At 48.5% G+C, this 25,904-nt stretch overlaps 3 protein-coding genes and 1 long non-coding RNA gene across 14 annotated transcripts in view; 2 read left to right on the top strand and 2 right to left on the bottom strand.

The window, feature by feature from the left end:
• Positions 1 to 14,460, top strand: part of LOC118318281 (cystine/glutamate transporter-like) — a 21,220-nt gene extending 6,760 nt beyond the window's left edge. For 3 of the 6 annotated variants that reach the window (XM_047335884.1, XM_047335886.1, XM_047335885.1), the window contains exons 3-13: positions 10,216 to 10,342; positions 10,427 to 10,542; positions 10,674 to 10,799; positions 10,903 to 11,002; positions 11,123 to 11,167; positions 11,476 to 11,599; positions 11,704 to 11,807; positions 11,905 to 12,001; positions 12,448 to 12,597; positions 12,680 to 12,857; positions 13,127 to 14,460. In XM_047335884.1, the coding sequence (XP_047191840.1) occupies positions 10,216 to 10,342; positions 10,427 to 10,542; positions 10,674 to 10,799; positions 10,903 to 11,002; positions 11,123 to 11,167; positions 11,476 to 11,599; positions 11,704 to 11,807; positions 11,905 to 12,001; positions 12,448 to 12,597; positions 12,680 to 12,857; positions 13,127 to 13,191 (1,232 nt within the window). In that variant the 3' untranslated portion in view covers positions 13,192 to 14,460. Of the gene's footprint in view, positions 1 to 9,261; positions 9,730 to 10,215; positions 10,343 to 10,426; positions 10,543 to 10,673; positions 10,800 to 10,902; positions 11,003 to 11,122; positions 11,168 to 11,475; positions 11,600 to 11,703; positions 11,808 to 11,904; positions 12,002 to 12,447; positions 12,598 to 12,679; positions 12,858 to 13,126 lie in introns of those variants that run through there. The other 3 variants (XM_035647792.2, XM_035647801.2, XM_047335887.1) reach the window with 3 other exon arrangements.
• LOC118318306 lies at positions 11,479 to 16,373 on the bottom strand. 2 transcript variants are annotated; one of them, XR_004795674.2, is made up of 5 exons: positions 16,342 to 16,373; positions 16,144 to 16,218; positions 15,674 to 15,870; positions 13,491 to 13,579; positions 11,479 to 11,608 (listed from the first exon to the last, which is right to left on the bottom strand). It is a non-coding gene; the product is annotated as an uncharacterized LOC118318306 (long non-coding RNA). The 2 variants fall into 2 exon arrangements; XR_004795673.2 differs by lacking the exon at positions 16,342 to 16,373 and having other exon boundaries at positions 16,144 to 16,291.
• si:ch73-352p4.8 (cystine/glutamate transporter) lies at positions 15,345 to 20,066 on the top strand. The gene is made up of 12 exons (XM_047335888.1): positions 15,345 to 15,833; positions 16,082 to 16,208; positions 16,685 to 16,800; positions 16,918 to 17,043; positions 17,147 to 17,246; positions 17,367 to 17,411; positions 17,546 to 17,669; positions 17,775 to 17,878; positions 17,994 to 18,090; positions 18,537 to 18,686; positions 18,769 to 18,946; positions 19,216 to 20,066. Exons 1-12 carry the CDS (start codon positions 15,605 to 15,607, stop codon positions 19,278 to 19,280), a joined length of 1,461 nt encoding a protein of 486 aa, XP_047191844.1. The 5' UTR covers positions 15,345 to 15,604; the 3' UTR covers positions 19,281 to 20,066.
• Positions 19,914 to 25,904, bottom strand: foxm1 (forkhead box M1). 5 transcript variants are annotated; one of them, XM_035647749.2, is made up of 9 exons: positions 25,751 to 25,904; positions 24,256 to 24,752; positions 24,012 to 24,163; positions 23,353 to 23,547; positions 23,119 to 23,247; positions 22,941 to 23,000; positions 22,542 to 22,590; positions 22,218 to 22,396; positions 19,914 to 22,078 (listed from the first exon to the last, which is right to left on the bottom strand). In XM_035647749.2, the coding sequence occupies exons 2-9, from the start codon at positions 24,707 to 24,709 to the stop codon at positions 21,281 to 21,283; spliced, it is 2,016 nt and encodes a 671-aa protein (XP_035503642.1). In that variant the 5' UTR covers positions 24,710 to 24,752; positions 25,751 to 25,904; the 3' UTR covers positions 19,914 to 21,280. The 5 variants fall into 5 exon arrangements, with proteins under 5 accessions (XP_035503642.1, XP_035503658.1, XP_035503651.1 ...); XM_035647765.2 differs by having other exon boundaries at positions 22,542 to 22,587; XM_035647758.2 differs by lacking the exon at positions 25,751 to 25,904 and adding an exon at positions 24,908 to 25,125.

Below are 25,904 nucleotides of genomic sequence, written 5' to 3'. Positions count from 1 at the left end.
TTTTCCTGCAAAGGAGGCGTTTACAATCTGGGTACTTTATCTTCTCTCTTTCATTTCAGAAAATTTCAGCTCAGACCTCGTGCGGAGGCCTCGTGTCAGAGGTCAACCGAGGCCACGGGTGCTCTGCCTTGAGCTGCGGCAGGGGAGATCAGTGGAGCGCTTGTCTCGGCTCAAACTCTCATATCATTTTTTTTTTTTTTTTTAATCCATCTTCGACGCCGATGATGCAACGAAGTCACCGTGCTTATTTCACGGGAAAGGACTCGGTGGGGCTTCAAATCTTTCGGATTGGCCAAAGAAATATTGTACCACTTACAAGCTACCGCAGTGGTGTCGCTTGGACGTGAGCGTCAAGTACATCAATATTTATAAGGCACTTAAATCCCCCGAACGATGGCTGTATTTATTCAATGAGACTATGAAAAAAAAGAAAGCAGATGCAGCGATGTACCTGTGGGAGGATCTGGTAAAAAAAGAAAAAAAAAACTCAGTCTCTTAGCAACATCGGTGCAGGTAAAAAAAAATAAAAAATTTAAAAAAAGAAGAAGATCCACGGGGCTGCTCCGCTCTCGTAAGTGTCACGTATCATGCGGCACCCATGGAAAGGATCCGCTGCCGCTGTGCTTGGCGTGACAGTAGGCCGGAGGAGGAGAGAATCTGTGAGGGTCAATGACCCCGAGAGGCCGAGGGGGACGTGTCACGACGTCCGTCCTTGAGGCTACGGCGCATTTTTACGTTGGCCCCTTTGGGCGGTGGTGGGAGAAAATGACGCACCTATTGCAGGGGACAGAATCTCCAAATGGTCGTCTTTACCTTGTCATCAGCAGGTGAATTGTCTCGAGAGAAGACGGAACAAACAGTGCAGGGGGGACGTTCCGCCCTCGGCCTTGCCTCTGCCGCCGTGCAGCCACGTCACGGAGGAAGAGGCCGCTCGTGTGCGTCCATCACATCCATCGATCGGGGAGAGCGGCGGAGGGGATTTGCGGCGTTGTTCCTCCGCGAGTTTGAGGAGCGTCTTTTTTTTCTTGCAGAATCGTCCCAAGCCGGCCCCTTTTTACCAAAAGTCGGTTCTCCCCCCCGACTCACCCTGCCGCCCGCTCGGCCCTTGAAGTGAGCGGCCAAAAAAACGTTGCAATCGGTGTAGAACTCGCGTCTCTCTCTCTCTCTCCCTCTCTCTCTCTCTCTCTCTCTCGCATGTGTCGAGGAGAGAACTCCTGTTGCATGTGGTCCCGATTGGCAGAGCAGGGTCCCAGTTGCCAGGCAACCATCCAGCGGTGCGTGAGGGGCCTATTGGCTGAAAGACAGCTGCTAATGAAGCCGGGTGCGGCGGGTAGAGGGAGGCTATCCGGGGCCCTCTTTGCTCATGCCTCGCACGTCCCGGGGTCCCGTTGCACTCAGGTGTGTGTGTGTGTGTGTGTGTGTGTGTGTGTGTGTGTGTTTTTGTGTGTGTGTGTGTGTGTGTGTGTGTGTGTGTGTGTGTGTGTGTGTGGAGCATCCTCCCACAGGGGTCAGAGTCAGCTGCTTGAATCCCATCACGTCTGAGACATCCCCCCCCCCCACCTCTTACACCATCACCATCCCCCTCATCACCCAATGACTAATATTTACACAGCGGAGGAAGGAATGGTATATGTATGCATACGCACTCATACATGCTCAGAGGAAGCAAAGGCTCGCTCCCACCGCACACAAAGGTAACGGAGGATTCGGTAGGCGCAATGGCTTTTCCGCGCAAACGCGTGACGACCACAGAGCCAAAGCGCTGGCGCTCGGGTCACGCGTCACGTTACAGATCCTGGCACGGCGACGAGCGCCCCCGCTCAAGGTCTGCTTGGACGAAATTCTAAAGGGGCAGTAAAGGCTACGCGAGGAATGCGTCAAATCACAAACCGAGTGAATTCGTCTTTATGCCTTTGTGACGTCGCTCCTACGATTGACGCAAGCGCTGCACTTCACCTCCCTCTTTTATTGTCCGTCTCAATGCCTCAGATTGGCTCTGTTGCACATTTCGGAGCGATGCCTGATATAAAAAGAAAAAAAACGACACCCCGTTCACGTGCTGTTGATGTAGCCTGAAAAAATATCACTTTTGTAGATAGAATTGTGTGAATCTTTGTGTATATTTTGTCCTGAACGTGGTGTCATTGTGCCCTTTTTTGTCAACATGCCACTTTTATTCCCAAAGATTTGGATTGGGAGTAAAGTTCCTGCCGGTGGGACATTTGGCCGTTCCTCAGGGTTATGCTTACGTTTTTTTTAGGGAGAATGCCAAAGCCAGCGTTTAAGTTTTTTGCATCCGTCTTTTTTTCTATTTTCCTTTCACGGCACGACACCTCTGATTCTCGACATGTAGTAGAATATAGTCATAAGCACCGTGATGCAAGAAAAAGGTCAGCGGATAAAATGTGATGAATCTCCCGTTTTGGGTTTCCAATTTCAACCGTCAATCAAATCCTTCCAAGGGCTTTTTGTCGTTGATTTTTTCATTTCTCCCCTCTAGAGTTTTCTTACATCAATGTGATTGTGTGTCCCACACCCGCCGCCTCGTTTCGAAATCAAGGGGGGGGAATTAAAAATCACAACAAGATTGGTGTGTCTCTCGATAGATAAGGGCCTCTCTCTCTCTCTCTCTCTCTCTCTCTCTCTCTCTCTCTCTCTCTCTCTCTCTCTCTCTCTCTCTCGCTCTCGCTCTCGCTCTCGCTCTCTCGAGGCAACAACTGATTGATGGCGTCCCATAAAGGTTTTATGAGGCCAATGTCAAAGGGGCCTTGTGCTCTCACCCGCTGTGGTTCCCACTGTATGTTTCGGGGAAATGATGGACCACCTGTCCGGCGCGTCATGGGACCTCGCGGTGAGGGGAAGGAATAATCCTCCACTGAAGTTGCATCATGTATTTCTGAGTCACCGGAGGTCGTTGTTGGAGCATCTTTAACATGCAAGGACAAAAATTAGCCCCCGATTGTGTTTTGCTCACATTACATCAGCGCCATTAGATCCTAAATCGGCCTGTGATTGCTCATCCATCCTGACTGGAAAAATGACTTTTTCAACAGATGGCGCGAGTGGCCTCCCCGTCCTGCCGTCTTTACCCACAATGCATTATTTCCCCCCTGAATGTTTTCACGCTTTCTATTTCAAAGGCAAAGTGTCTCGGGCCGTGCCGAGAGGACAGATAGGCAGCGGACATAAATAATTCAGGCGGTCGCGAGGGTGGGATACACACACACCCACACACACGGGGCTCCCGGGAGATCTCGCCAGCGCCCGACTGGTTATTCCGGCTGGTGCGGGGTGAGGAAGCTCTGCCGACTCTTGGCTTCCCCAAGGGCCTCTGGGAGGCTTCTTTTGACGCAGGATGATGCGGGGCGGTTGAAAACGATACGGCGGACGCTCTCCGGAGTTGACCGCTGGACTAAGAGCCGTGTGGCCCGCAGTCGAGGCTGTAATTGCCCGGAGGGTAGAGACCTGGATGGAGAATATATAGGCTTGGTGCGATTAAACCTGATTGCCTCCGAGAGCGTGAGGGGAAAGAGAGGTGCGACGTTTTTTAGCGACTCGTCCTGAGGGGCCGAGTCAAAACGTTTAAATGAGAGGGAGAGAAGAAATTCAGAAACACAAGGAACTATTGGTCGATGAATGAATCCCTGAATGAATCAATGGTTTGATGATAATGACTCATCCAGGATTCCGTGAATCTGCTGCCAGGGAGCTTCCACTCCCCTCCGATGGACCCAAATAGTGCCTCCCTCCTCCAGCATCATCAGCAGCACAGGACACTCTATATTTAGCACTAGTGTCAGCGGAAGGATGAATAACACCGCCGAGGCAGGGTGATTAAGTCTTCTCGAGAGTGGAAAAGTTACGAATTAAACAGAACAGGCCAATAAACCGAAGCCACCGGGCATGAAATGAGAGTGAAGGCCCCCGCTCCGCTCCGAACGCGTGACTCATCGGACACGCACGCGCGCACGAAGGAGCTCGCCGTCGACATGTAGCCGAGAGACGTGAACGTCGGCAGGAAGTCGACGCTTGTTGGTACTTGGTTTTGCAGAGGCGCGAAAAGTCAGAAACAGTCGTTACAATTTCACAAATTACAAAAAACATATTTGATCACTTGTGGATCGTAGGTGAATGGCACTTTGGGGAAATGTTAAATGTGAAAAAAAGTAATTGTCAGGTGGGAATGATTTTCATTGACCACTGCTTGTAATCCAAATGTATTGTGGACTCGTGATATTGCAAACTATCTTAATGTCCTCGGACGAACTTTGCATTTGAGGCGAATTTGTGATGAAAATGAAATTAAAGTAAAAGTTTTCAGAGCAGAATATACACATATATATATATTTTTATATATATATATATATATATATATATATATATATATATTTATATGCAGCAGGTAAGCGTTTATATTACATTTTTTTCATAAAAGACAGGGTGATACGGCATTGAGACTTTCAGCCATGTCTCACGCCCTTCATCCCGCATGGCCAGTTGTCATGGAGACGGTTCAATCCTCGTCACATAACCTTGGTTGGAGGTGGGAGTTTATGTTGCCGCGTTAATGAAAGAGTCGGTACTTAGGTTGACGCATGAAAAAACAATCAAATCATCTCAATGATGGACCTCTAAGTCCCGAGCTATTCAGATGTTGCAGCTTGTTTAAAATGAGACGTTAAATCATCGCTCAGGAGAAGCCTGAGCTGAAGACGCCTCTTGGAGGCGAGGTGAAATGTCTTCAAGAATCTAAAACCACTGATTCGATGCCCCTTTGGATCATTGGTCAGGTTTTGGACACACATTAGGAAACACAAAGCAATGATCGGAACCCGGTTGCTGCGCGGCACAAATTAAATGACATAGAACGTGTTGTTGCGCTTTATGGATTATTGTTTCCAGCAAATTACTCTCTGGGGAAACGCTGGTGCGGTGAATCATCTTAGACAGACGCGAATAAATGGACTACGTACCTCTTAATAAAACTGGTAAATTGAAAGTCCCCGACAATTGAACCGCATGTACAGCGTCGTGTTAGAGCAGGCGGTACCTTTTTATGTTCCATTGTTTCCCCCAAAAACCTCATCATGTACCGACAATTGTGCTTCTGCCTCTCCAACCCGCTCCTTGCTGCCTGTGCCGAGAATCCGACGGACACCCTGGGCTTAGATTACCTCCTGTGCCATCAGTCGCTTCCCAGTCCGAACCCCCAGTGTCCCTCTGCCATCGGCCCGGTATGACCTCACCTGACGAATTTCTGTTTTTTGCTGTTCCCATCTAGAACACAAGATGATGATTTTAAAACCCCCCCTTCAACTCGCCAGAAATGCATCATTTAAAGTGGATGTTCTAGATCAACGGCATAGTCCCGCTGAACATGTCCCCCGATGGGCCGCGACAATTCACCACGCAGAGACGTTTCTTGGGGGGGGGGGTTACACGACAGCGACAGCAGCCTGCATCCGATGCCTTCGTCTCACGAGCACAGAAGCGCGCCGGCCATTCGGCAGACACGTGATCATCATGCGCCATGATTGAACACGCGGCCGTCCCGTACGATTCATTCTAAAGGTTAAATTAGAAATCCGGTACGCTTCAATTGCTTTCAATGCTAGTCCATTGTCTCTGTAACGGGAATTATCGCGATTCTCGACGATGGATCTGCAATTTCGAAAAATTGAGGCCTGTGGCGCCGGATCCACAGGACACGACGGCCTCCAAGGTCATCTCCTCCAGCGGTAGAAGGAGGTCGTTGGGTATTCCTCCCTCGAGACTGTATCCCGGAACGCGGCTAAATGCGTTTCAAAGCCCCGAACATTTCCCACTTAATCACGGCAGTTCGGACTCATATCGACCCACTCGGCGGAATTCGACCATTGGTCTCGAGCTCATTCCGCTGGAATTTATACCCCAAGCGACATCCTCCTCATTAACCGCAGAATAACGTACGGGGAAGCAAAGGTCAGCGGCCGGCGGCCGAGCTGAATCTCAACAACCGGCGGGCGAACGCCGCGACCCGAGGCCGACGAGCGCAGTGAAAGCCTGTTGAACGCGATTGCCTCAGAGGTCGCGACCCCAGCTCAGGGAAAAAACCTTTCTAAACGTACTTCTCGGTCAAACGCTCGTCGGTGGATCTGACACCATAATACCGTCGGGTCGGGGGGAGCAAAACCGTAGCCGACCTTCAGGGGAAAGCCCCTGTCTGGTAGGTGAAGCCCCCAGGTGTGCGCAGAAGAAAAAGGAGATGCAGATGCGTTCACCTGAAGACATGCGAGTGCCTCATTTTCAATTTTTTGTCTTTCATGCTTTTTGCCGCCCCATGATCTTATTCATGGCCGCTCTCTGGTCAGGCTGGAGGGGAAACACTTTATCTTCTGCCCGTGAGTTTCACGAGAAATGTTTCAGGTTTTTTTTTTATTTTGCTGGAGTAAAAAGTGAAAGATCTATAAATTCCAGTTGTGGTAATCCCTCCACGGAAAATGATACGGCTGCTCGCATCTGATCGCGGCGAGAGAGAAAAGGCCGAACCCGATTCCGACACCGTGGCAGAGTATTGACTGTGGCTACGTTTCGCCTCCTGTCTATTTTGTGACACGCCGACGCGGCGGAGATGGACGGGCGGGCCGACGAGGGGCGTCCATCAACCCAGGCTCAGCGGACAGAGGTGGAGCTCAAACAGTCGCCTTATCGATCTGTGACCACTGGGGGGGTTGGTGACAGCCTGTCAACCCGTGAGACCGAAATGTGAGACGGGCATCGAGGGCGCTGTGTGAGTGTGCGTCACCATCCAAAAATGCCCTTTCAATCTCCTCGTCAACTCTCACGCTACACAATTATGTTTGCCCATCTGTGTCTCGCGCTCACCGCTCCGTCGTTGGCCACTTTGAGCCGCTGCACTCGCCGCAACTCGGCCGCTCCCGCGTCAGGGGCTCGTCGGCCTGGTCACTGGCGCGCAATGAATCCCGGGACAGGTCGACCCCCCCCCCCGAGCAGGATCCGTCCGTCGGTGCCCCTGAATAGGAACTCAAAAACAGTGACACACAGAGAATTTTTGAAAAGGATGACTCCATCTGAACCTTCTACGTCGGTGAAAGAGGAAACGCTGGGCTCCCTACCAAGCAGTAGTACTGTTAAAAGATTATTTTGCAGCACAAACCATGAAAACATGACAATATCCCCTTTTGCACAGACCGTTCAAGGCCTCGCATCATTAAATGATCTTCTGACTGAATGAGACGGTGCACTTACCCAAGGTACACACCCTTAGCCAATAGGAATATTTGTTTACCTTTCAGATGCTGTTCGACACAGGTTAATGGTGTCACACACCTCCGGCTCATCTATGACTAACTCATGACTCGTGACTGATCATTGTGTGAGGTAAGGATTCAGAAAGGCAGATAAATATTTTGTTTATCAAAATTCAAGTCATCCTACTTCAGGAGGCTTCAAAAAGAGGAACGGGAGAATTAGAAATAGATTTTCCTGACTCGATGTAAGTGAAGACGCAAAACCCCTAAAAGAAACTCCAAATGACCAGTGAAGGTGGTGGATCGTTTTTTCCTCATCACCGTTTGTGTCTTTTTCTCCCGGGCCTGTTTGTGTCCTCGCCGTCCGCGCGCAGATGTTGGTGGATGGCGCGTCCGCATCCAGCGGAGACAATCAAGAGACATCTGTCCACACCGTCGGATTGGGCTCCAGATGTTCAACGTCCCTATTGTGTGGCGGGACGCCGCCCGGTGATCCGCCCTTTATGGATCTTGGACGAAGGGATGTCGTATTCACGCCGATAGCTGTACTGCGTGGACAGACAGCAATTACTCGCGGCCAGAATAAATCACAGCGGAGGGTTTAACAAACTCAGGCAAATGAATATATGTATAGAACATATATTTTTCGGTTTTACAAAACTTGAGAAGACCTCTCGAAAATGACATTTCCTTTCAAGCGTGAGACGGCGAGGATGTTCCAGCTTTACGCGTTTAGAAAGAGAAAAAAAAAAGCAATTTAGAAAAAAAAGAAAGAATAAGTAAGTGCTATCGAACTATCTCCCTCTCTCCAAATCCATCCAACCCTTACTACCGCTGGGCAGAGAGAGGAGGCGTCTCCTAGCAACTGCTCCTCAGCCACACAGCATTCGGTCAGCCGGCGTGTTGTTCCGGAGTCCACTGGCACAGCACCGCGGTGCGTCTGACGAACTGTCACCGTGACGGAGATGAATTCAACAGCAAGTGTGCGAAGAGACAGAAAATATTGAATGGCATAATGAATATCAGGATCGGGGGCACGACGACTGCGACCGGACGGATGGCGGTGTATTGACTGAACGACGCCTCGATTATTATTCTAGTTGACCACATCGCAGCTCCGTCACATTAATGCGGCAGTAGGGCGAAGGCACTTCATCATGAGGGGACGTAAATTGGCCGACCAAAGACAGTTTTACAATGATCGAGCACGCTGGGATGAGATGAACACGCGCCCCTCCCTCCCCCTTCCCCCCTTCCAACATCTGTTTTTCAGGAGGCGTGGGTGTGATTTTTGGAAGAGAGGTGTTAGGCCACAGAGGTTCTGAACTGAGCAGAGTGTCCCCCCCCGGGGACATATTTGTCCCCGGGGGGGGGGTACACGTCAAAGGGGGGCCTGTATGATTTATCTGGACAGATATAAGACGAGTCACGCTGGCTCGATAGATGAATGCAATAAGAGCGCTGCCATGTGTGTGTGTGTGTGTGTGTGTGTGTGTGTGTGTGTGTGTGTGTGTGTGTGTGTGTGTGTGTGTGTGTGTGTGTGTGTGTGTGTGTGTGTGTGTGTGTGTGTGCTCGACAACACCTTAAAACCCACCCTTCCAGAGAGCTGAAGACCACAGCTGTGAGCAGGGGCTTGTTCTGCAGCCTCTGGGTGGGTCAGGGGCAAGCTTTTTGGGCCCTTAACCCTAGGAAAAAGATCCCCCCCCTCCCCTGCCCTAAAACCCAACCCATCCGTCATATTGCCCTCATCATAAATAAACGACCGTGCATCATAACTGCTACATATCAAGCGACAATATTTCCGACTACAGGTTTAAATCTTTACTGGGGTTCACAGCAGGGATTTTCCACCCACAAACATCCTTCCCTGCACTGTCAGCTTTATCATCATCATCATCATCATGCCCGACGAAGACGTCACGCGACCCCGTCACACTGTCACGCTTTAGGCCCCCGGATGATGCCGTCTCCCAACATCTGAATCATGCAGGAGAAAAGAGGAGGGGGGGTGGGCATGTTGTGTCACCTCATCCACACAGTCACCAAACGGCTGTGAACTTGTGCAAATGTTGACAGGAGTCGTACAGAGGAGTTTTAGTAAGGAGCGCCAGAGGGAAAAGTGGGAAGGATTCTACCGACGCCACATAAGAGAACATTCTCAGGAAGTAAGAACTTCATTTTGCCGACATACCAAAAATCTCAAGGTCAATCGAGCGGAGCGAGCGAACGAGCGTCACGTGAAAGTGTGGTCAGTTTTGCGACGGAGACATGGACGGTACCAAGACGAAGAAGAAGAAGAAGGACGAGGAGGAGGTTCACCTGCGGAGGGAGATCGGCCTGCTGTCGGCCATGTCCTTCATCATCGGGACGGTGGTGGGCAGCGGCATCTTCATCGCGCCCAAGGGGGTCCTGCTCAACAGCGGGAGCGTGGGGCTCTCCCTGCTGGTGTGGGCGCTGTGCGGCGTCCTCTCGTTGTGTGGTGAGAGACTTTACAGGGTGATGAAGGAAGGGATTATCTGTCAGTCCCATTTTTAAAGACAAAGGATAAAAAATTAATTTGAAACTAAAAGTGAAGAAGCTCTTGTGGGACAAAAATCATCCATCACATCTATTTCAAAACTTATTTTAAGGACAAGATCGATCATTCACTCCACACACACATGCACGCACGCACGCACGCACGCACGCACGCACACACACACACATGACATGATAGATTGACATGCAGGGGAAAGTCGGCCATCTTTCAACACCATAGAGTTCATTTTGTTTCATTTTGATTTAAAAAATTTTGACTACTTGTTTGCTTTTAAACACCCCTCTGTGTTTTGGTCCACACCTGGATGTGTGTGTGTACCAATGTTCCCAATTCTAACATTTCCCTTTGAAACTACTTTAATGTTCTTTTATATGCTCTTATTTTGTATTTTTTCAATGCTGCTCTCTGTCTCGTCTGTTCCTTCAGGGGCGTTGTGCTTCGCCGAGCTGGGCACCACTTTCACCAAATCGGGGGGCCAATACATTTACCTGCTGGAGACGCTGGGGCCGCTGCCGGCCTTCGTGTGCCTCTGGGCGGACTTCTTCTTCATCCAGTTAGTTTCTCTTTTGAAAAAAACCAAAAACAAATAACAAAACACAACAAAAAGTTATACCCCCCCCCCCCCCGCCGCCTACAGGCCGGCCGTGAGTTCCTACGTGTCCCTGGCGTTCGCCCGCTACGTGGTGGATCCGTTCTTCACACCGTGCGATCCTCCCGCGGCGCTGCTCCAAGTCGTCAGCATCCTCGGAGTGAGTGAGTGGTTTCAATTACTCCTCTTCCTCTTCTTCCTCCTCCGCCTCCTCCTCCTCCTCCCTCCAACCACAACGAGATGCGTAAACTTCTTTTCTTTTACCAGCTGTTTGTCTTTGTGTGTCTCTCCGCAGCGTTCGTCACTGCGGTCAACTGCTGGAGTGTGACCCTGGCCTCCCGCACTCAGGTCACCATGACCTTCGTTAAGCTGTTTGCGCTGGTCCTCATCATCGTGCCTGGTCTGATTGCATTGGCCGACGGTGAGAGGATGTAATCGTCACCCCTGTGGATACACGTGTAGTTTCCTTGTCTTTTTTGAGCTGCCTAGTGACTCTCTCCCTCTGCATCGTTCTTTCTTTCCAGGGAAAACAGAAAACTTCCAGAAGGGGTTCGAGGTCGACGCGTTGACACTGGATCGGTTGCCGCTGGCCTTCTACAACGGTCTATACGCCTACGGTGGATGGTACAACCAGAAGAACCGGACAAGATGACAACATACATACCGACATTAATTGAAACCTGACAATTTGCCGATTCACACGCACAACTATCTGAAACAATTTTTCTTTCCCTCCCTCTTCAGGTTTTATCTGAACTGTGTCACAGAAGAGGTCATAAACCCAAAAAGGTATTTTAACATCAGCCCTCTCCGCTGCATCCACATTTTATTTTTTATCTAAAAGCCACGTTGCCTTCACACGTCTCTGTGTGTGTGTGTGTGTGTGTGTGTGTGTGTGTGTGTGTGTGTTTGTGTTTGTGTGTGTGTGTGTGTGTGTGTGTGTGTGTGTGTGTGTGTGTGTGTGTGTGTGTGTGTGTGTGTGTGTGTGTGTGTGTTTGTGTGTGTGTGTGTGTGTGTGTGTGTGTGTGTGTGTGTGTGTGTGTGTGTGTGTGTGTGTGTGTGTGTGTGTGTGTGTGTGTGTATCCCTGTTTCGACAGAAACATCCCGCTGGCAGTAGTCTTCTCCATGGTAACAGTGACGGTCCTGTACGTGCTGGTCAACGTGGCCTACTACACCATGATGATGCCTGCCGAGCTGCTGCTGTCCGATGCCGTGGCTGTGGTCGGTGCTCTAAATAGAAAAATCAAAACAGGAAGTTAAATAGATGTGCTGTTGTGTTTTTTGGGGAGTGTTGATCCGATTGCTATGCCCCCCCCTCCTCTTAGACGTTTGCCAACCGAGCCTTTCAAGCGATCGCCCCGGTGATCCCCGTTCTCGTGGCCCTGTCGTGCCTCGGAGCACTCAACGGCGGCATCTTTGGATCACCCAGGTAAATTGGGGGGTTGCAGAGAGATTATTGTTGTTCGTCGTGTGTGTGGGCCATGTAAGCCTGATTGATTGGGTCCCTCTCGCTCATTGTGTTGCAGGATGCAGTTCGTGGGAGGCAGGGAGGGCCACTGGCCGCGGATCTTCTCCATGATTCACATCCGCAGACGGACGCCTCTGCCTGCTGTGATGTTGCAGGTAGAGGACTTTCAGTAGACGACAGAGGTCTGTGAGGAAACAACGTCAGGATTCATAACGTCGGGAAACATTTTGCCGGAGGACTTTACGGTCTCGTTCTCTAGTTTCAAGTCTTCTTCAATACAGCATGATGTTCACTTTTGTAAATGATGGTTCATTTAGAGTCAAATGGATACGGCATGAATTGGACACCTAGTACCGTCCAATCGCTTCATGGTTGCAGGTGTAGGTGGACACGCCCCCTGCTCCCACATCCTGGTTCCAGGAAAACCAATATGGCGCTTCAAAAACGATTTGGATTTTTTTTTTTAATTCTTAAGGAATGTGGATATTTAGAATGTTCATATTTAGTTGTACAGTGCCCAAATACTTAAAATAAGAGATTCTCTCAATACAACCACTACATGACTATATACGCTTATCGTGGCTGATCTGTCCGTCCGCAGTACCCCTTGGTGGTGGTGATGCTGCTCAAGGGCGAGATCTACAAGCTCGTCAACTTCGCCTCCTTCCCCCGCTGGTTCTTCATCGCCTTGGCGACCCTGGGGATGCTCATCCACCGCTATCGCTTCCCACTCCACCCAAGACCTTTCAAGGTTCGGGCGGCGTATGTTCAGACATTGAGCGCTGAAGACCTAGTTTTTTTCACAGTCCTCTATTCCATCCTCTCTCCCGTAGGTGCCCGTGGCCGTCGCGGTCACCGTCACGGTGGTCTGTTTCTTCATCGTGGGTCTGTCTCTGTATTCGGACCCCTGGAGCACAGGGTGCAGCTGCGCCCTCACACTGTCCGGAGTCCCAGTTTACTACGTGACCGTCTACCGCTTCCTTCTGCCCAAGAGATTCAGACGCATATTCAGTGAGTCACACCCTGGATCTGCAAAGCTTGTTGAATGTATTAAAATCAATGTAACAGTTCATATGAAAGACTTTGCTAGAGCTTAATGATGCGACCGACAAAAATGCAGCGAATGTAGTCAATGTACGACATAATGGGCTTTTGTTGTTTTTACTCCACGCTCGAGGCTGCCAAGAGTCGAAGGTGTTGGATTTAGACAAGGGAGGAAAGAAAGGCAACTATGAAAAAAAGCTCAGCGCACAGTTCACACTCTGTTCTACTTTTCGCAGACTACTTCAGCGAGCAGCTGCAGATCCTCCTGGAGGTGGCTCAACAGGAAGTCCAGACATACTGAGGGCCGCACACACGCGTCCTGAGTACCACCTTAACCAGGTCACCAGGCGGGGTTATCGTTCTCACCCCGGTCTGTGTGCGGACGGAACAATTCGACAACGCACTTTGTGATGTTAAGCTTATATTGATCATAAAATGATTCCCCATCGAACTGATATCATATTGACATATGACAATAGTGCGTGTAGTAAGTTTTGCAAATTATAACATTAGAGACACAATCAACAACTTTAGAATAACCAATAATTTGTCATGATATGGTATAAATGTCATTATTACAATAAAAAAAAAGATCATTACCTGATTAGGGTAGATACAGCACACATGATGTCGGGGTACAGTGAATGCATCGCCCGTCCAGCGCTTTTCCTTTTTTTTAGTGTAGGGTGCTGGAAACAGGAGGAGAATCGCACTTCTATTAAAAGTTGCACCTCGACTATTTACAGCGTTGAAATGTGAGCTGATCACTACTGTTCTCACGTGTCATCACCATGACTGAATAAAAAAAAAGCGCCCGATGCAGAATGAGGCACCGACACCAGGTTTTATTTTTTTAAACAGTCATACAAACACGAGGCACATGCTGTGGAAGCTGTCTGCTACAGAGACGAGTCCTGCAACTGTAAACAGATCAAGTTACTGCGACGTATTAAAACTCTCACATATAAAAACACACACAGGCTAACATCTTTTTTTCCTCTCCTCTCTATAAAGGGAACATATCCCATTCTACCCTCCCAAAGTCGGTGACGCAAAAAACTGTTCGGCATTTTCCCACTATTTTCCTCTTTGTGCTACATGACAAAAAAAGGCAGTACGTGTGTTTATTAAAATAAATCTGTTAAATTAAAAGTGTCCCTGTCAATCGTTCCAAAATAATTAATTTACAAATGCAGCCAGAAACATTTGAAGAAAGCAAAGCAGATGCAAAAAAACCAAAACAAGGAGACGCATTTTGGTTCATATTTGAAAAATATTTACCAAATGAAGTAAAGATGACAGGATGTAGTGTCGCTTTTGTTTTGCTTTGGTGTATTTATGCTGTATGAAAAATGTTTTCATGTTCCACCAGATGGATAGAAAAATACAGTAAATTATAGAACATCATTTGTTCTACCTTTCAATATACAAATAAGTTAATTTAAAAATGTATCTTTGAGCCAATTAGCTCAACTTCTAATGGGCAGAAAAAGTTTAAGGAATATGTTTCATATTCCTGGTGATATTCCTGGTGTTTAACCCTCAAACAATTTGCTCTGCATTTCCCTGACAATAGATGTGTAGTGTGAAGGAGAAGAGTTCCATCTGCTGGACATACTGAAAATACCAACCGTAGGAAAAAGATTCCCCCCCCGCCCTAAAACCCATCCGTCATATCGCCCTCATCATAAATAAACGACTGTGCATCACAACTGCTAGATATCAAGCGACAATATTTCCGATTACAGGTTTAAATCTGTACTGGGGTTCACAGCAGGGATTTCCCCCGGCGAACATCCTTCCCTGCACTGTCAGCTTCCTAACATCTGAATCGGACAGATGGAATCATACAACACGACAGAAATCTTTACAAAACGGTCGAACTCGGTGTGCGCTTGTGTGCGGACGAGGAATGTTAACAAGCAGCGCCGTCGCTGACGAAGCGAAGCTGACATCAATGCAGTGGCCCGGTCAAGTGTAAAAGAGGGAAAACAAGCTAATAGAGTGAGTGACCTCTGACCCACCCCCCCCCCGGCAGGAAAATCTCAGTAGTTCTTTTGGTCCAACTCAAGCCACATGTGTATGACAACTGAGTTAAGGGGTCGCTGAAGTAAAGGAAATCAACAGCAAAGAAGTCGAGCTTTACAGGGTTGTCGAGGGGATGAAAAGCCGCCCTCCTGCAGTCTGTGCAGCTGCCTCTACAAAACCCTGACCCCCCGGTACCCAGACGAAAAGGGCCTCTGTCAAGCTGCACAAGAATGCAAGTGCACACGCACACAAACAGAGCGACGCTGGGACGTGTCGAGCCTTTAAACTGCCGTCTGTACTTTGCTGTGGCCTGCGAGAACTGGCTTTGTCCCCGGCTTCGGGCCCTGGGCGGGCGGGCGGGCGGGCGGGGTAAGAACCAATGAGGGGTGGAAAAACATGCAGGAGAAAAGAGGAAGGGGGCTGGGAATGTTGTGTCATCTCATCCACACAGTCACCCAACGGCTGTGGACTTGTGCAAATGTTGACAGAAGCTGTACAGAGAACCGGTTTAAGGGAAAAGCGCCAGAGGGAATATTGGGAAGGATTCTACCGAAGCCACATCAGAGAACATTCTCAGTAAGAAGTTAGAACTTCATTTTGCAGACATACCAAAAATCTCAAGGTCAACCGAGCGGAGGGAGCGAACGAGCGTCACGTGAAAGTGTGGTCAGTTTTGCTACAGAGAAATGGACGGTACCAAGACGAAGATGATGAAGAAGAAGGAGGAGGAGGAGGAGGAGGAGGAGGAGGTTCACCTGCGGAGGGAGATCGGCCTGCTGTCGGGCATGTCCTTCATCATCGGGACGGTGGTGGGCAGCGGCATCTTCATCGCGCCCAAGGGGGTCCTGCTCAACAGCGGGAGCGTGGGGCTCTCCCTGCTGGTGTGGGCACTGTGCGGCGTCCTCTCGTTGTTTGGTGAGAGACTTTACAGGGTGATGAAGGAAGGGATTATCTGTCAAAAGTGAAAGAGCTCTAAAAGCTAAAATGGATTTTTTTTTTTTTAAAACACTTCTGGTAAGAGGAAACATCTAGTCGGAAAAAAATCATCCATCACATCTATTTCAAAACTTATTTTAAGGACAAGATCACACACACACACACACACTATATGCTCTTATTTTGTATTTTTTCAATGCTGCTCTCTGTCTCGTCTGTTCCTTCAGGGGCGTTGTGCTTCGCCGAGCTGGGCACCACTTTCACCAAATCAGGGGGCCAATACATTTACCTGCTGGAGACGCTGGGGCCGCTGCCGGCCTTCGTGCGCCTCTGGGCGGACTTCTTCTTCATCCGGTTAGTTTCTCTTTTGAAAAAAACAAAAACAAATAACAAAACAACAAAAAGTTAGGCTGCACGGTGGTGTAGTGGTTCGCACTTTCGCCTCACAGCGAGAAGGTTCAGGGTTCGAGTCCCGGTTCAAACCAACCAGGGCCTTTCTGTGTGGAGTTTGCATGTTCTCCCCGTGTATTCGTGGGTTCTCTCCGGGTTCTCCGGCTTCCTCCCACAGTCCAAACACATGCAGAATGGGGTTAGGTTCATTGGAGACTCTAAATTGACCGTAGGTGTGAATGTGAGAGTGAATGGTTGTCCGTCTCTGTATGTGGCCCTGTGATAGGCTGGCGACCTGTCCAGGGTGAACCCCGCCCCTCTCGCCCAATGTCAGCTGGGATTGGCTCCAGCCCCCCCGCGACCCTTAAATGGATAAAGCGGTAGACGATGAATGAATGAACAAAAAGTTATATCCCGCCCCCCACCCCCGCCGCCTACAGGCCGGCCGTGAGTTCCTACGTGTCCCTGGCGTTCGCCCGCTACGTGGTGGATCCGTTCTTCACACCGTGCGATCCTCCCGCGGCGCTGCTCCAAGTCGTCAGCATCCTCGGAGTGAGTGAGTGGTTTCAATTACTCCTCTTCTTCCTCCTCCTCCTCCCTCCACCCACCCACAACGAGATGCGTAAACTTCTTTTCTTTTACCAGCTGTTTGTCTTTGTGTGTCTCTCCGCAGCGTTCGTCACTGCGGTCAACTGCTGGAGTGTGACCCTGGCCTCCCGCACTCAGGTCACCTTGACCTTCGTTAAGATGTTCGCGCTGGTCCTCATCATCGTGCCTGGTCTGATTGCATTGGCCGACGGTGAGAGGATGTAATCGTCACCCCTGTGGATACACGTGTAGTTTCCTTGTCTTTTTTGAGCTGCCTAGTGACTCTCTCCCTCTGCATCGTTCTTTCTTTCCAGGGAAAACAGAAAACTTCCAGAAGGGGTTCGAGGTCGACGCGTTGACACTGGATCGGTTGCCGCTGGCCTTCTACAACGGTCTATACGCCTACGGTGGATGGTACAACCAGAAGAACCGGACAAGATGACAACATACATACCGACATTAATTGAAACCTGACAATTTGCCGATTCACACGCACAACTATCTGAAACAATTTTTCTTTCCCTCCCTCTTCAGGTTTTATCTGAACTGTGTCACAGAAGAGGTCATAAACCCAAACAGGTATTTTAACATCAGCCCTCTCCGCTGCATCCACTTTTTTTTTTGAATCTAAAAGCCACGTTGCCTTCACACGTCTCTGTCTCTGTGTGTGTGTGTGTGTGTGTGTGTGTGTGTGTGTATCCCTGTTTCGACAGAAACATCCCGCTGGCAATAATCTTCTCCATGGTAACAGTGACGGTCCTGTACGTGCTGGTCAACGTGGCCTACTACACCATGATGATGCCTGCCGAGCTGCTGCTGTCCGAGGCCGTGGCTGTGGTCGGTGCTCTAAATAGAAAAATCAAAACAGGAAGTTAAATAGATGTGCTGTTGTGTTTTTTTGGGGAGTGTTGATCCAATTGCTATGCCCCCCCCTCCTCGCAGACGTTTGCCAACCGAGCCTTTCAAGCGATCGCCCCGGTGATCCCCGTTCTCGTGGCCCTGTCGTGCCTCGGAGCACTCAACGGCGGCATCTTTGGATCACCCAGGTAAATCGGGGGGTTGCAGAGAGATTATTGTTGTTCGTCGTGTGTGTGTGTGAGTGTGTGTGTGTGGGCCATGTAAGCCTGATTGATTGGATCCCTCTCGCTCATTGTGTTGCAGGATGCTGTTCGTGGGAGGCAGGGAGGGCCACTGGCCGCGGATCTTCTCCATGATTCACATCCGCAGACGGACGCCTCTGCCTGCTGTGATGTTGCAGGTAGAGGACTTTCAGTAGACGACAGAGGTCTGTGAGGAAACGACGTCAGGATTCATAACGTCGGGAAACATTTTGCCGGAGGACTTTACGGTCTCGTTCTCTAGTTTCAAGTCTTCTTCAATACAGCATGATGTTCACTTTTGTAAATGATGGTTCATTTAGAGTCAAATGGATACGGCATGAATTGGACACCTAGTACCGTCCAATCGCTTCATGGTTGCAGGTGTAGGTGGACACGCCCCCTGCTCCCACATCCTGGTTCCAGGAAAACCAATATGGCGCTTCAAAAACGATTTGGATTTTTTTTTTTAATTCTTAAGGAATGTGGATATTTAGAATGTTCATATTTAGTTGTACAGTGCCCAAATACTTAAAATAAGAGATGCTCTCAATACAACCACTACATGACTATATACGCTTATCGTGGCTGATCTGTCCGTCCGCAGTACCCCTTGGTGGTGGTGATGCTGCTCAGAGGCGAGATCTACAAACTCGTCAACTTCGCCTCCTTCTCCCGCTGGTTCTTCATCGCCTTGGCGACCCTGGGGATGCTCATCCACCGCTATCGCTTCCCACTCCACCCAAGACCTTTCAAGGTTCGGGCGGCGTGTGTTCAGACATTGAGCGCTGAAGACCTAGTTTTTTTCACAGTCCTCTATTCCATCCTTTCTCCCGTAGGTGCCCGTGGCCGTCGCGGTCACCGTCACGGTGGTCTGTTTCTTCATCGTGGGTCTGTCTCTGTATTCAGACCCCTGGAGCACAGGGTGCAGCTGCGCCCTCAGCCTGTCCGGAGTCCCAGTTTACTATGTGACCGTCTACCGCTTCCTTCTGCCCAAGAGATTCAGACGCATATTCAGTGAGTCACACCCTGGATCTGCAAAGCTTGTTGAATGTATTAAAATCAATGTAACAGTTCATATGAAAGACTTTGCTAGAGCTTAATGATGCGACCGACAAAAATGCAGCGAATGTAGTCAATGTACGACATAATGGGCTTTTGTTGTTTGTACTCCACGCTCGAGGCTGCCAAGAGTCGAAGGTGTTGGATTTAGACAAGGGAGGAAAGAAAGGCAACTATGAAAAAAAGCTCAGCGCACAGTTCACACTCTGTTCTACTTTTCGCAGACTACTTCAGCGAGCAGCTGCAGATCCTCCTGGAGGTGGCTCAACAGGAAGTCCAGACATACTGAGGGCCGCACACACGCGTCCTGAGTACCACCTTAACCAGGTCACCAGGCGGGGTTATCGTTCTCACCCCGGTCTGTGTGCAGACGGAACAATTCGACAACGCACTTGGCGGATTTCAACCGAACTTAGTAGGGATGTTACTTTGGAGGGTATCTACAGGTCATTACATTTTGGAGCTGATCGGTCAAAGGTCAAGTGCTACAAAAATATGGTCTGAAAAACACATTTAATAAGACCAGAGAGACGATGTTAAGCTTATACTGATCATAAAATGATTCCCCATCGAACTGATATCATATTGACATATGACAATAGTGCGTGTAGTAAGTTTTGCAACCTATAACATTAGAGACACAATCAACAACTTTAGAATAACCAATAATTTGTCATTATTACAATAAAAAAAAAGATCATTACCTGATTAGGGTAGATACAGCACACATGATGTCGGGGTACAGTGAATGCATCGCCCGTCCAGCGCTTTTCCTTTTTTTAGTGTAGGGTGCTGGAAACAGGCGGAGAATCCCACTTCTATTAAAAGTTGCACCTCGACTATTTACAGCGTTGAAATGTGAGCTGATCACTACTGTACTCACGTGTCATCACCATGACTGAATAAAAAAAAGCGCCCGATGCAGAATGAGGCACCGACACCAGGTTTTATTTTTTTAAACAGTCATACAAACACAAGGCACATGCTGTGGAAGCTGTCTGCTACAGAGACGAGTCCTGCAACTGTAAACAGATCAAGTTACTGCGACGTATTAAAACTCTCCCATATAAAAACACACACAGGCTAACATCTTTTTTTCCTCTCCTCTCTATAAAGGGAACATATCCCATTCTACCCTCCCAAAGTCGGTGACGCAAAAAACTGTTCTGCATTTTCCCACTATTTTCCTCTTTGTGCTACATGACAAAAAAAGGCAGTACGTGTGTTTATTAAAATAAATCTGTTGCGGTACAGATAGAAAATGTGAAGCGCTTTGTTTCCCATAGATGTGAAATCTGTTGCTGCAAAGTTACATTACTGTGAGCGAATTTTTAAAGTCGAATGATGATGATGTGAGACAATCCTATTGCTGTTTGTATTACTTTTTTAAGTTTTTCTCTCTCTCCTTATTGCTATCAATCTAAAAAACATTACACTCTAAAAAAAGGCTGATTCCAGGAAGCGGGCACAGAAGCATCACCTCACTGACCGATCAGATAATAATAATAATAATAATAATGTCTTACCATTTACATATGTAAACGGATAAATTTATATATTAAAAATGTGCAAATCGACTTAAATACTTAGACGTATTTTATCTTGAGATTCCTTCAAAAGCGCAGACGGAATAGGGACAGATGAGAAGAGAAATCAAAGACCGAGTGGCAGAAACAAAGAGGCGCCGAGCCGGAGAAACGTCCGACGTGAAGAACGACAGCTGAGCAGCTAATTGGATCTGGTTATTCAAAATGTCCCTGTCAATCGTTCCAAAAGAATTAATTTCCAAATGCAGCCAGAAACATTTGAAGAAAGCAAAGCAGATGCAAAAAAAACAAAACAAGGAGACACATTTTGGTTCATATTTGAAAAATATTTACAAAATAAAGTAAAGATGACAGGATGTAGTGTCGCTTATGTTTTGCTTTGGTGTATTTATGCTGTATGAAAAATGTTTTCATTTTCCACCAGATAGATAGAAAAATACAGTAAATTATAGAACATCATTTGTTCTACCTTTCAATATACAAATAAGTTAATTTAAAATTGTATCTCTGAGCCAATTAGCTCAACTTCTAATTGGCAGAAAGAGTTTAAGGAATATGTTTCATATTCGTGGTGATATTCCTGGTGAAGTGATCTATTCTTGGTGTAATGTTTTATCTTTAAGTTTTTAAAGATTGGTAATTTCTTCCTGTGTTTGCATCTGCTTTGCGATTTCTGTGTGGGATTTTCCCGCCCGTAGTGTTTTGAAAAAAACATATGACACTGTAAATGCGTAACAAAATGTTACTTTAACTGCGGGAGGAACTCGGACCAGCTGATGTTCGCCATGCCGAGGTCGTCGTCGTCCAGGCCAGGGAAGCTAATGTCCACGAGGATCTTACTCAGGCTGTCGTTCATGGTGTCGAGGACGAGGCCCTCCGTGATCGAGCGGTTGGCGCCTCCCGCCAGCAGCAGCTCCCCGGAGAAGCTGCTGCTGCTGCTCTGGTGCCATTTGAGGGGAGAGTCTGTCGGTCCCGTCGCTCTGGAGGCGGCGGACGCAAGCTTTTCTCTGGGGGAGTTGAACAGAGCCCAGTCTTTGAAGGGGGTGCTGCTGAAGCTGAACGTGGTGTAGTCGTGGCGCGGGGTGACGGCGGGGCCGCCCGGCGTGCGGATGGGGCTGAAATCCAGAACGCTTTCGCTGCCTTTCCCCGAGGGCGTCACCTTCCAGGGCTCGGGAAGGACGTTGGAGGGGTGCTTGCTGGGCGTGGAGGAGGTCAGTTGGCTGCTGCCTTTTATGGGGGTCTTGAAGGAGAACTCCCGCTCGGGGCTGTGTTGCTCATCCGGTGCGTCATGGAAAGTGGAGGTGTCCGAGGCGACGCCGGAGTCAAAGAAAGTGTTGTTGGGACAGAGGAGGACTGGCTCCTCGTGCACCGAGTGAACCAGCCGCTGTTTGCGCCGAGAGCTGCTGGCTTGTCTCCTCGGAAGAGCCTTGGGAGTCTCGCATTTGATCGGAACACGTATCGGCTCCTCCTTTATCTCCGCCTTAGGGTCATCATTCCCATCGGAATACAAGATCACAACCGGGGGGTCGCTTTTCGTCACCTGTCAGACACACAATCACGCAATTTATAATTCAGACCGTGTCCTTCACACACACATGCCATAAATATGAAATCTAACGTCCTTTGCAGAACCCATATGACTATACGTAATTCAGCAATGCACGGTAAAGAGTCTTTACCTTGGGAGCGATCCGCACCCTCTTGGTTCCCCGTGAAATGCTGCGTTTCTGCTGCTGCGCGGCGCAGGATGGGGCAAATGGGGCCGAAGCCGGCGGCAGGTAGACGGAGGAGGCGACTGGGAGCTGGATAGGGACCAGGTAGGAATCGGTCCGGGGGAGGAGCGGCTTCATCCTTCTCTCTGCACAGAGAAAAAGACGACAACAACTCAGAGGAGAATAACAAACAAACAAAATAATATTTCTGTCCATTTGCCAGCTTCAAGCTGCTTCTGCCCCCTCTACCCATTGAACTCTACCAAAGTCCGTCCATCTCCGTTAACTCACCAGAGCCAGTTGATGTTTTCCTTGCATCAGGAAGCACCTTCTTCTGCTGCTGTGAAAAATAAGATAAGCATAGAATAAGAACACTGCTTCAGTAGCCTTTATAATGCCTGACATTATATCAGTGACAACCTCAGATCAGTGCTCTTGCCTGTCCCTACTTTATAGGAGGAATGATGGATACATTTTGAGCGTACACGTCACCTCCTCCACCTGCAACAAAAAAATCTTCCCTAGATCTCAGATCAGCAGCTACAGCTTTTGTTCTTTGGGTCCTGAATCTCTGGTGACAAATGGGCAACTGAAATCTTTTTGATTTTTCTGTCCCCTCCGTCTGCTTCCTGACTGCAAAAGGTGAAAACTGTCCCTAGAGAACTGAGGGAATGGGTAGATCAATCTTACTTGTTGGGAAAATAAAAGCATTGGCACCGGGACGGGAGCCGTCATGGGGTCGCAACCAGGCTGTGGAGAGAGGGATGTGAAGGGAGAAAGGGGGTGGAGGAAAATGTTTTTACACCAAAATACCATGGATGTTGATGATAAATCAAAAATGATTCTGAAAAGAAGAATTTCTGCTCACCCTGTACACTTGATCGAGAGTGAGGCATCGATTCGCCTCAGGCCGGATCGTCCAGAAAGACACTTTCCCGTCGGTTGACGTCTCACGAATGAACATGTCGTGCAGAGAGAGGTTATGGCGGATGGAATTCTACAATAATAATAAAAAAGAAGAAGCAAAAAGTAAGTGATACGAGGTTTAATTTGTCCCCGGATCACACAATATTATACACAATAAACTTCAGTAGTAAAGTACCTTCCATCCGGGTTTGGCCACCTCCCTGAAGTACGGGAAGTGCTCCTCTATCCACGTGTAAATCTCCTTCAGCGTCATCATCCTGTTCTTCCGACTGTTGATGGCGAACTGGATCATGGCCATGTAGGAGTACGGCGGCCTCTCAGACATCGTGGGCTGCTGAGCGTCTTCTGCGACCATTTCCTCATCGTGCGCCTGTACAAAAAAAAGAAGAAGGGAGAAGTACGGTACAGAAGATTTTAGGATGGCGTGATCAGTTTAGACAAAGTCTTCGGAATATTGCTACATGCAAAATGTGATTTCGGTCCGGTTTATAAATGTGCTAAGTTGGTGTTTGTGACAAAAAGTGAGCAAATACAGACATTTAAAAGAACTTAACAGAAACTATTATCATCATCTTGTTGCTAACGTGATCCCAGCAGTGTCCTGTATTTTATTTCACTAGTTTACACCATTAACACCATTGTTAGTTTTCTTACATTTGAGCTGATGTCACTAGTTTGTTTGCTATTTGAAAAAAGTATAGGTTTAAAAACAACAACGTGAGACCGACTGGTGTTTAGCGGTAGTTGTTACTTGAGGCGAGCCTGACAATCTGTGGTCAGCACACGCTGTCTATTTACACATCAACAGGAAGTGACGATGAAGGAGCGGCTGACCTGCGAAGCCTGTGAATCTGGGGTTTGGTTTTCTTTGTCGTTGCCCATCTGCTTGGCAGGATCTGGTTCCAGGGCGCACGTGTTCATTCTGCCCAGCCACTGGATGTTGGTGAGGCTGTCGTCCAACGGGCCACCTTCCGCCTCCCTTTTCACTAATGAGGAAAGCAAAAAAACATTATTGTAAAGCGATTAAAGATAGCTTTTGCTTTAAATATCGTAAGAAAAAAGAATCTCGTCTCCATACGTGGTTTAATTCCACTGAGCGGTTTAGCATCAGGGGAGTCGGGCGTGGTGTCTTCGTCCCCTGGTTGCCCTTCTGCGCTGCTGGAGGAGACGTTGTGCCCCTCGCCGGCTGTCCGAGCGAAGGACCCACCGTTGCAGCCGCCGCTCTCGCTCAGGAGGATGAACTTGTTCGGCCCCTGGGTGCCACACTCCTTCCCCTTGGCGGTGAGGGCCCCGATGACGCTCTGGAGGTCCGCCGTCTTGGGAATGACGACCACCTGAGTGTCGGACATGGACGGGTGGTTCATGATGCGGATGCCGTCGGGGAAGCTCTGACCCGCAGCAGCCGGCGCAGGAGGGTCCTCGGAGACGGGCGCAGCGGGCTGGCTCTGCGACCCGGCCGCCGGCGCGTCATTTTGCTGAAAGGGCAACTTCCTCCGCTTGAGGATCAGCGGTCTCCTTGGGCTCCGTCTCATGGTCAACGAATCATGGGGAAACCACTTGGTCTTTACAGGAATTCTGTCACAAAACAGAAAAAAATAAATTAGCAGTTGACTCTGATATACATAGATTATCACAAAGCACAATCAAATCCTTCAGTTTTTGACACTGACTAATGAACCTCGCAGCAATAAGCGGTGCCAACTGAAATTAACGGTTGATTAACGGTTTACCTGGAAGTGACGGAGTCACAGCTGTTTCCTACGAGGCTGCATTCGATCGGTTTCTAGCTGATTTAGGTTTTGACACGGAGAAATCTGCACAAATCAACTACAAATCCGCAATGTACTTTACAGAAGAGGGAGACGGACTGAACTCCTCGTCCGTGTCCTCAAATGTCAGTCGGCGATGCTCCCGTGCGTCAAGTGACGCGTCTGGTGTGACGTTCACTTGCCGATTTTTTCTTGCTAACGTAACCCAAAGCTAATTTGTTTGTTTTTTTCCAAACACAATTTTAAAAAAGCATTAAATCAATAATAATCCAGACAGCCCTTCATATATGAAAAAAAAAATGTCAGTGCATACAGCTGATCCAGTTTCATATCGGCAACGAAGGGCGGCGCATTATATAATAATTTATTATTGTTCAATTTCTATTAAATATTGCTAATTTCTTCATTTGAGGCGCGCCGGATTACAGATCCGTTGCTATTGTTGATGAAATATTTCAAACTGTTTGAATTACGATGCATATTAAAAGAAAAATTAGCGACAACTTTAAAATATCACATTTTACAGAGGGGACCTGGTGCGAGATTCCACTTAACGCACCAGACTGACCGCGTACGGTGCTGCCAAGTTGAAGTTTACGATTATTTTGGAGAAACATTGAAGTAAACAAAGAAAATCGCCGACCGCTTCACACGGCGCACGTTAGCTTACGTTAGCTAGCGTGACAGCTCTCAGTCGGCTAACGCTAACGTCAGCCACAATGTTGCTTGGAGCTAAGCTAAGTCAGCTAGGTGGCTAGTCGTCATCTGTAACGAGCAACAAAACCTGGGGGAACAGAGACAAACCTTCATATTACTGCGATATTTTCAGGCAATCCCGCTCGACTGGCCTCTGCTACCGGCGGTTGAAACCTCTCCCTTATTCTCATTCAACGTTGAATCAAATAATCCATGATTCATTTCGCGTTATTGACATGCACGTCCGGTCAGTTTTGTCAGG

The sequence above is a fragment of the Scophthalmus maximus genome, chromosome 12 (assembly GCF_022379125.1).
Source record: "Scophthalmus maximus strain ysfricsl-2021 chromosome 12, ASM2237912v1, whole genome shotgun sequence".
In the NCBI taxonomy this organism is placed as follows: Eukaryota; Metazoa; Chordata; class Actinopteri; order Pleuronectiformes; family Scophthalmidae; genus Scophthalmus; species Scophthalmus maximus.
This window is presented reverse-complemented; position numbering and strand designations above follow the sequence as displayed.

What these genes read in the sequence shown, in the direction of transcription:
- si:ch73-352p4.8 (XM_047335888.1), top strand. Translation starts at nt 15,605, where the DNA reads ATGGACGGTACCAAGACGAAGATGATGAAGAAGAAGGAGGAGGAGGAG. An exon ending in GAGGTCATAAACCCAAACAG is followed by an intron (nt 17,412 to 17,545) that starts GTATTTTAACAT and finishes CTGTTTCGACAG; the next exon opens with AAACATCCCGCTGGCAATAA. An exon ending in TGTCCGAGGCCGTGGCTGTG is followed by an intron (nt 17,670 to 17,774) that starts GTCGGTGCTCTA and finishes CCCTCCTCGCAG; the next exon opens with ACGTTTGCCAACCGAGCCTT.
- foxm1 (XM_035647749.2), bottom strand. Translation starts at nt 24,709, where the DNA reads ATGAGACGGAGCCCAAGGAGACCGCTGATCCTCAAGCGGAGGAAGTTG. An exon ending in CTCTCGATCAAGTGTACAGG is followed by an intron (nt 23,001 to 23,118) that starts GTGAGCAGAAAT and finishes CTCTCTCCACAG; the next exon opens with CCTGGTTGCGACCCCATGAC. An exon ending in GGGTGCGGATCGCTCCCAAG is followed by an intron (nt 22,079 to 22,217) that starts GTAAAGACTCTT and finishes TGTGTCTGACAG; the next exon opens with GTGACGAAAAGCGACCCCCC.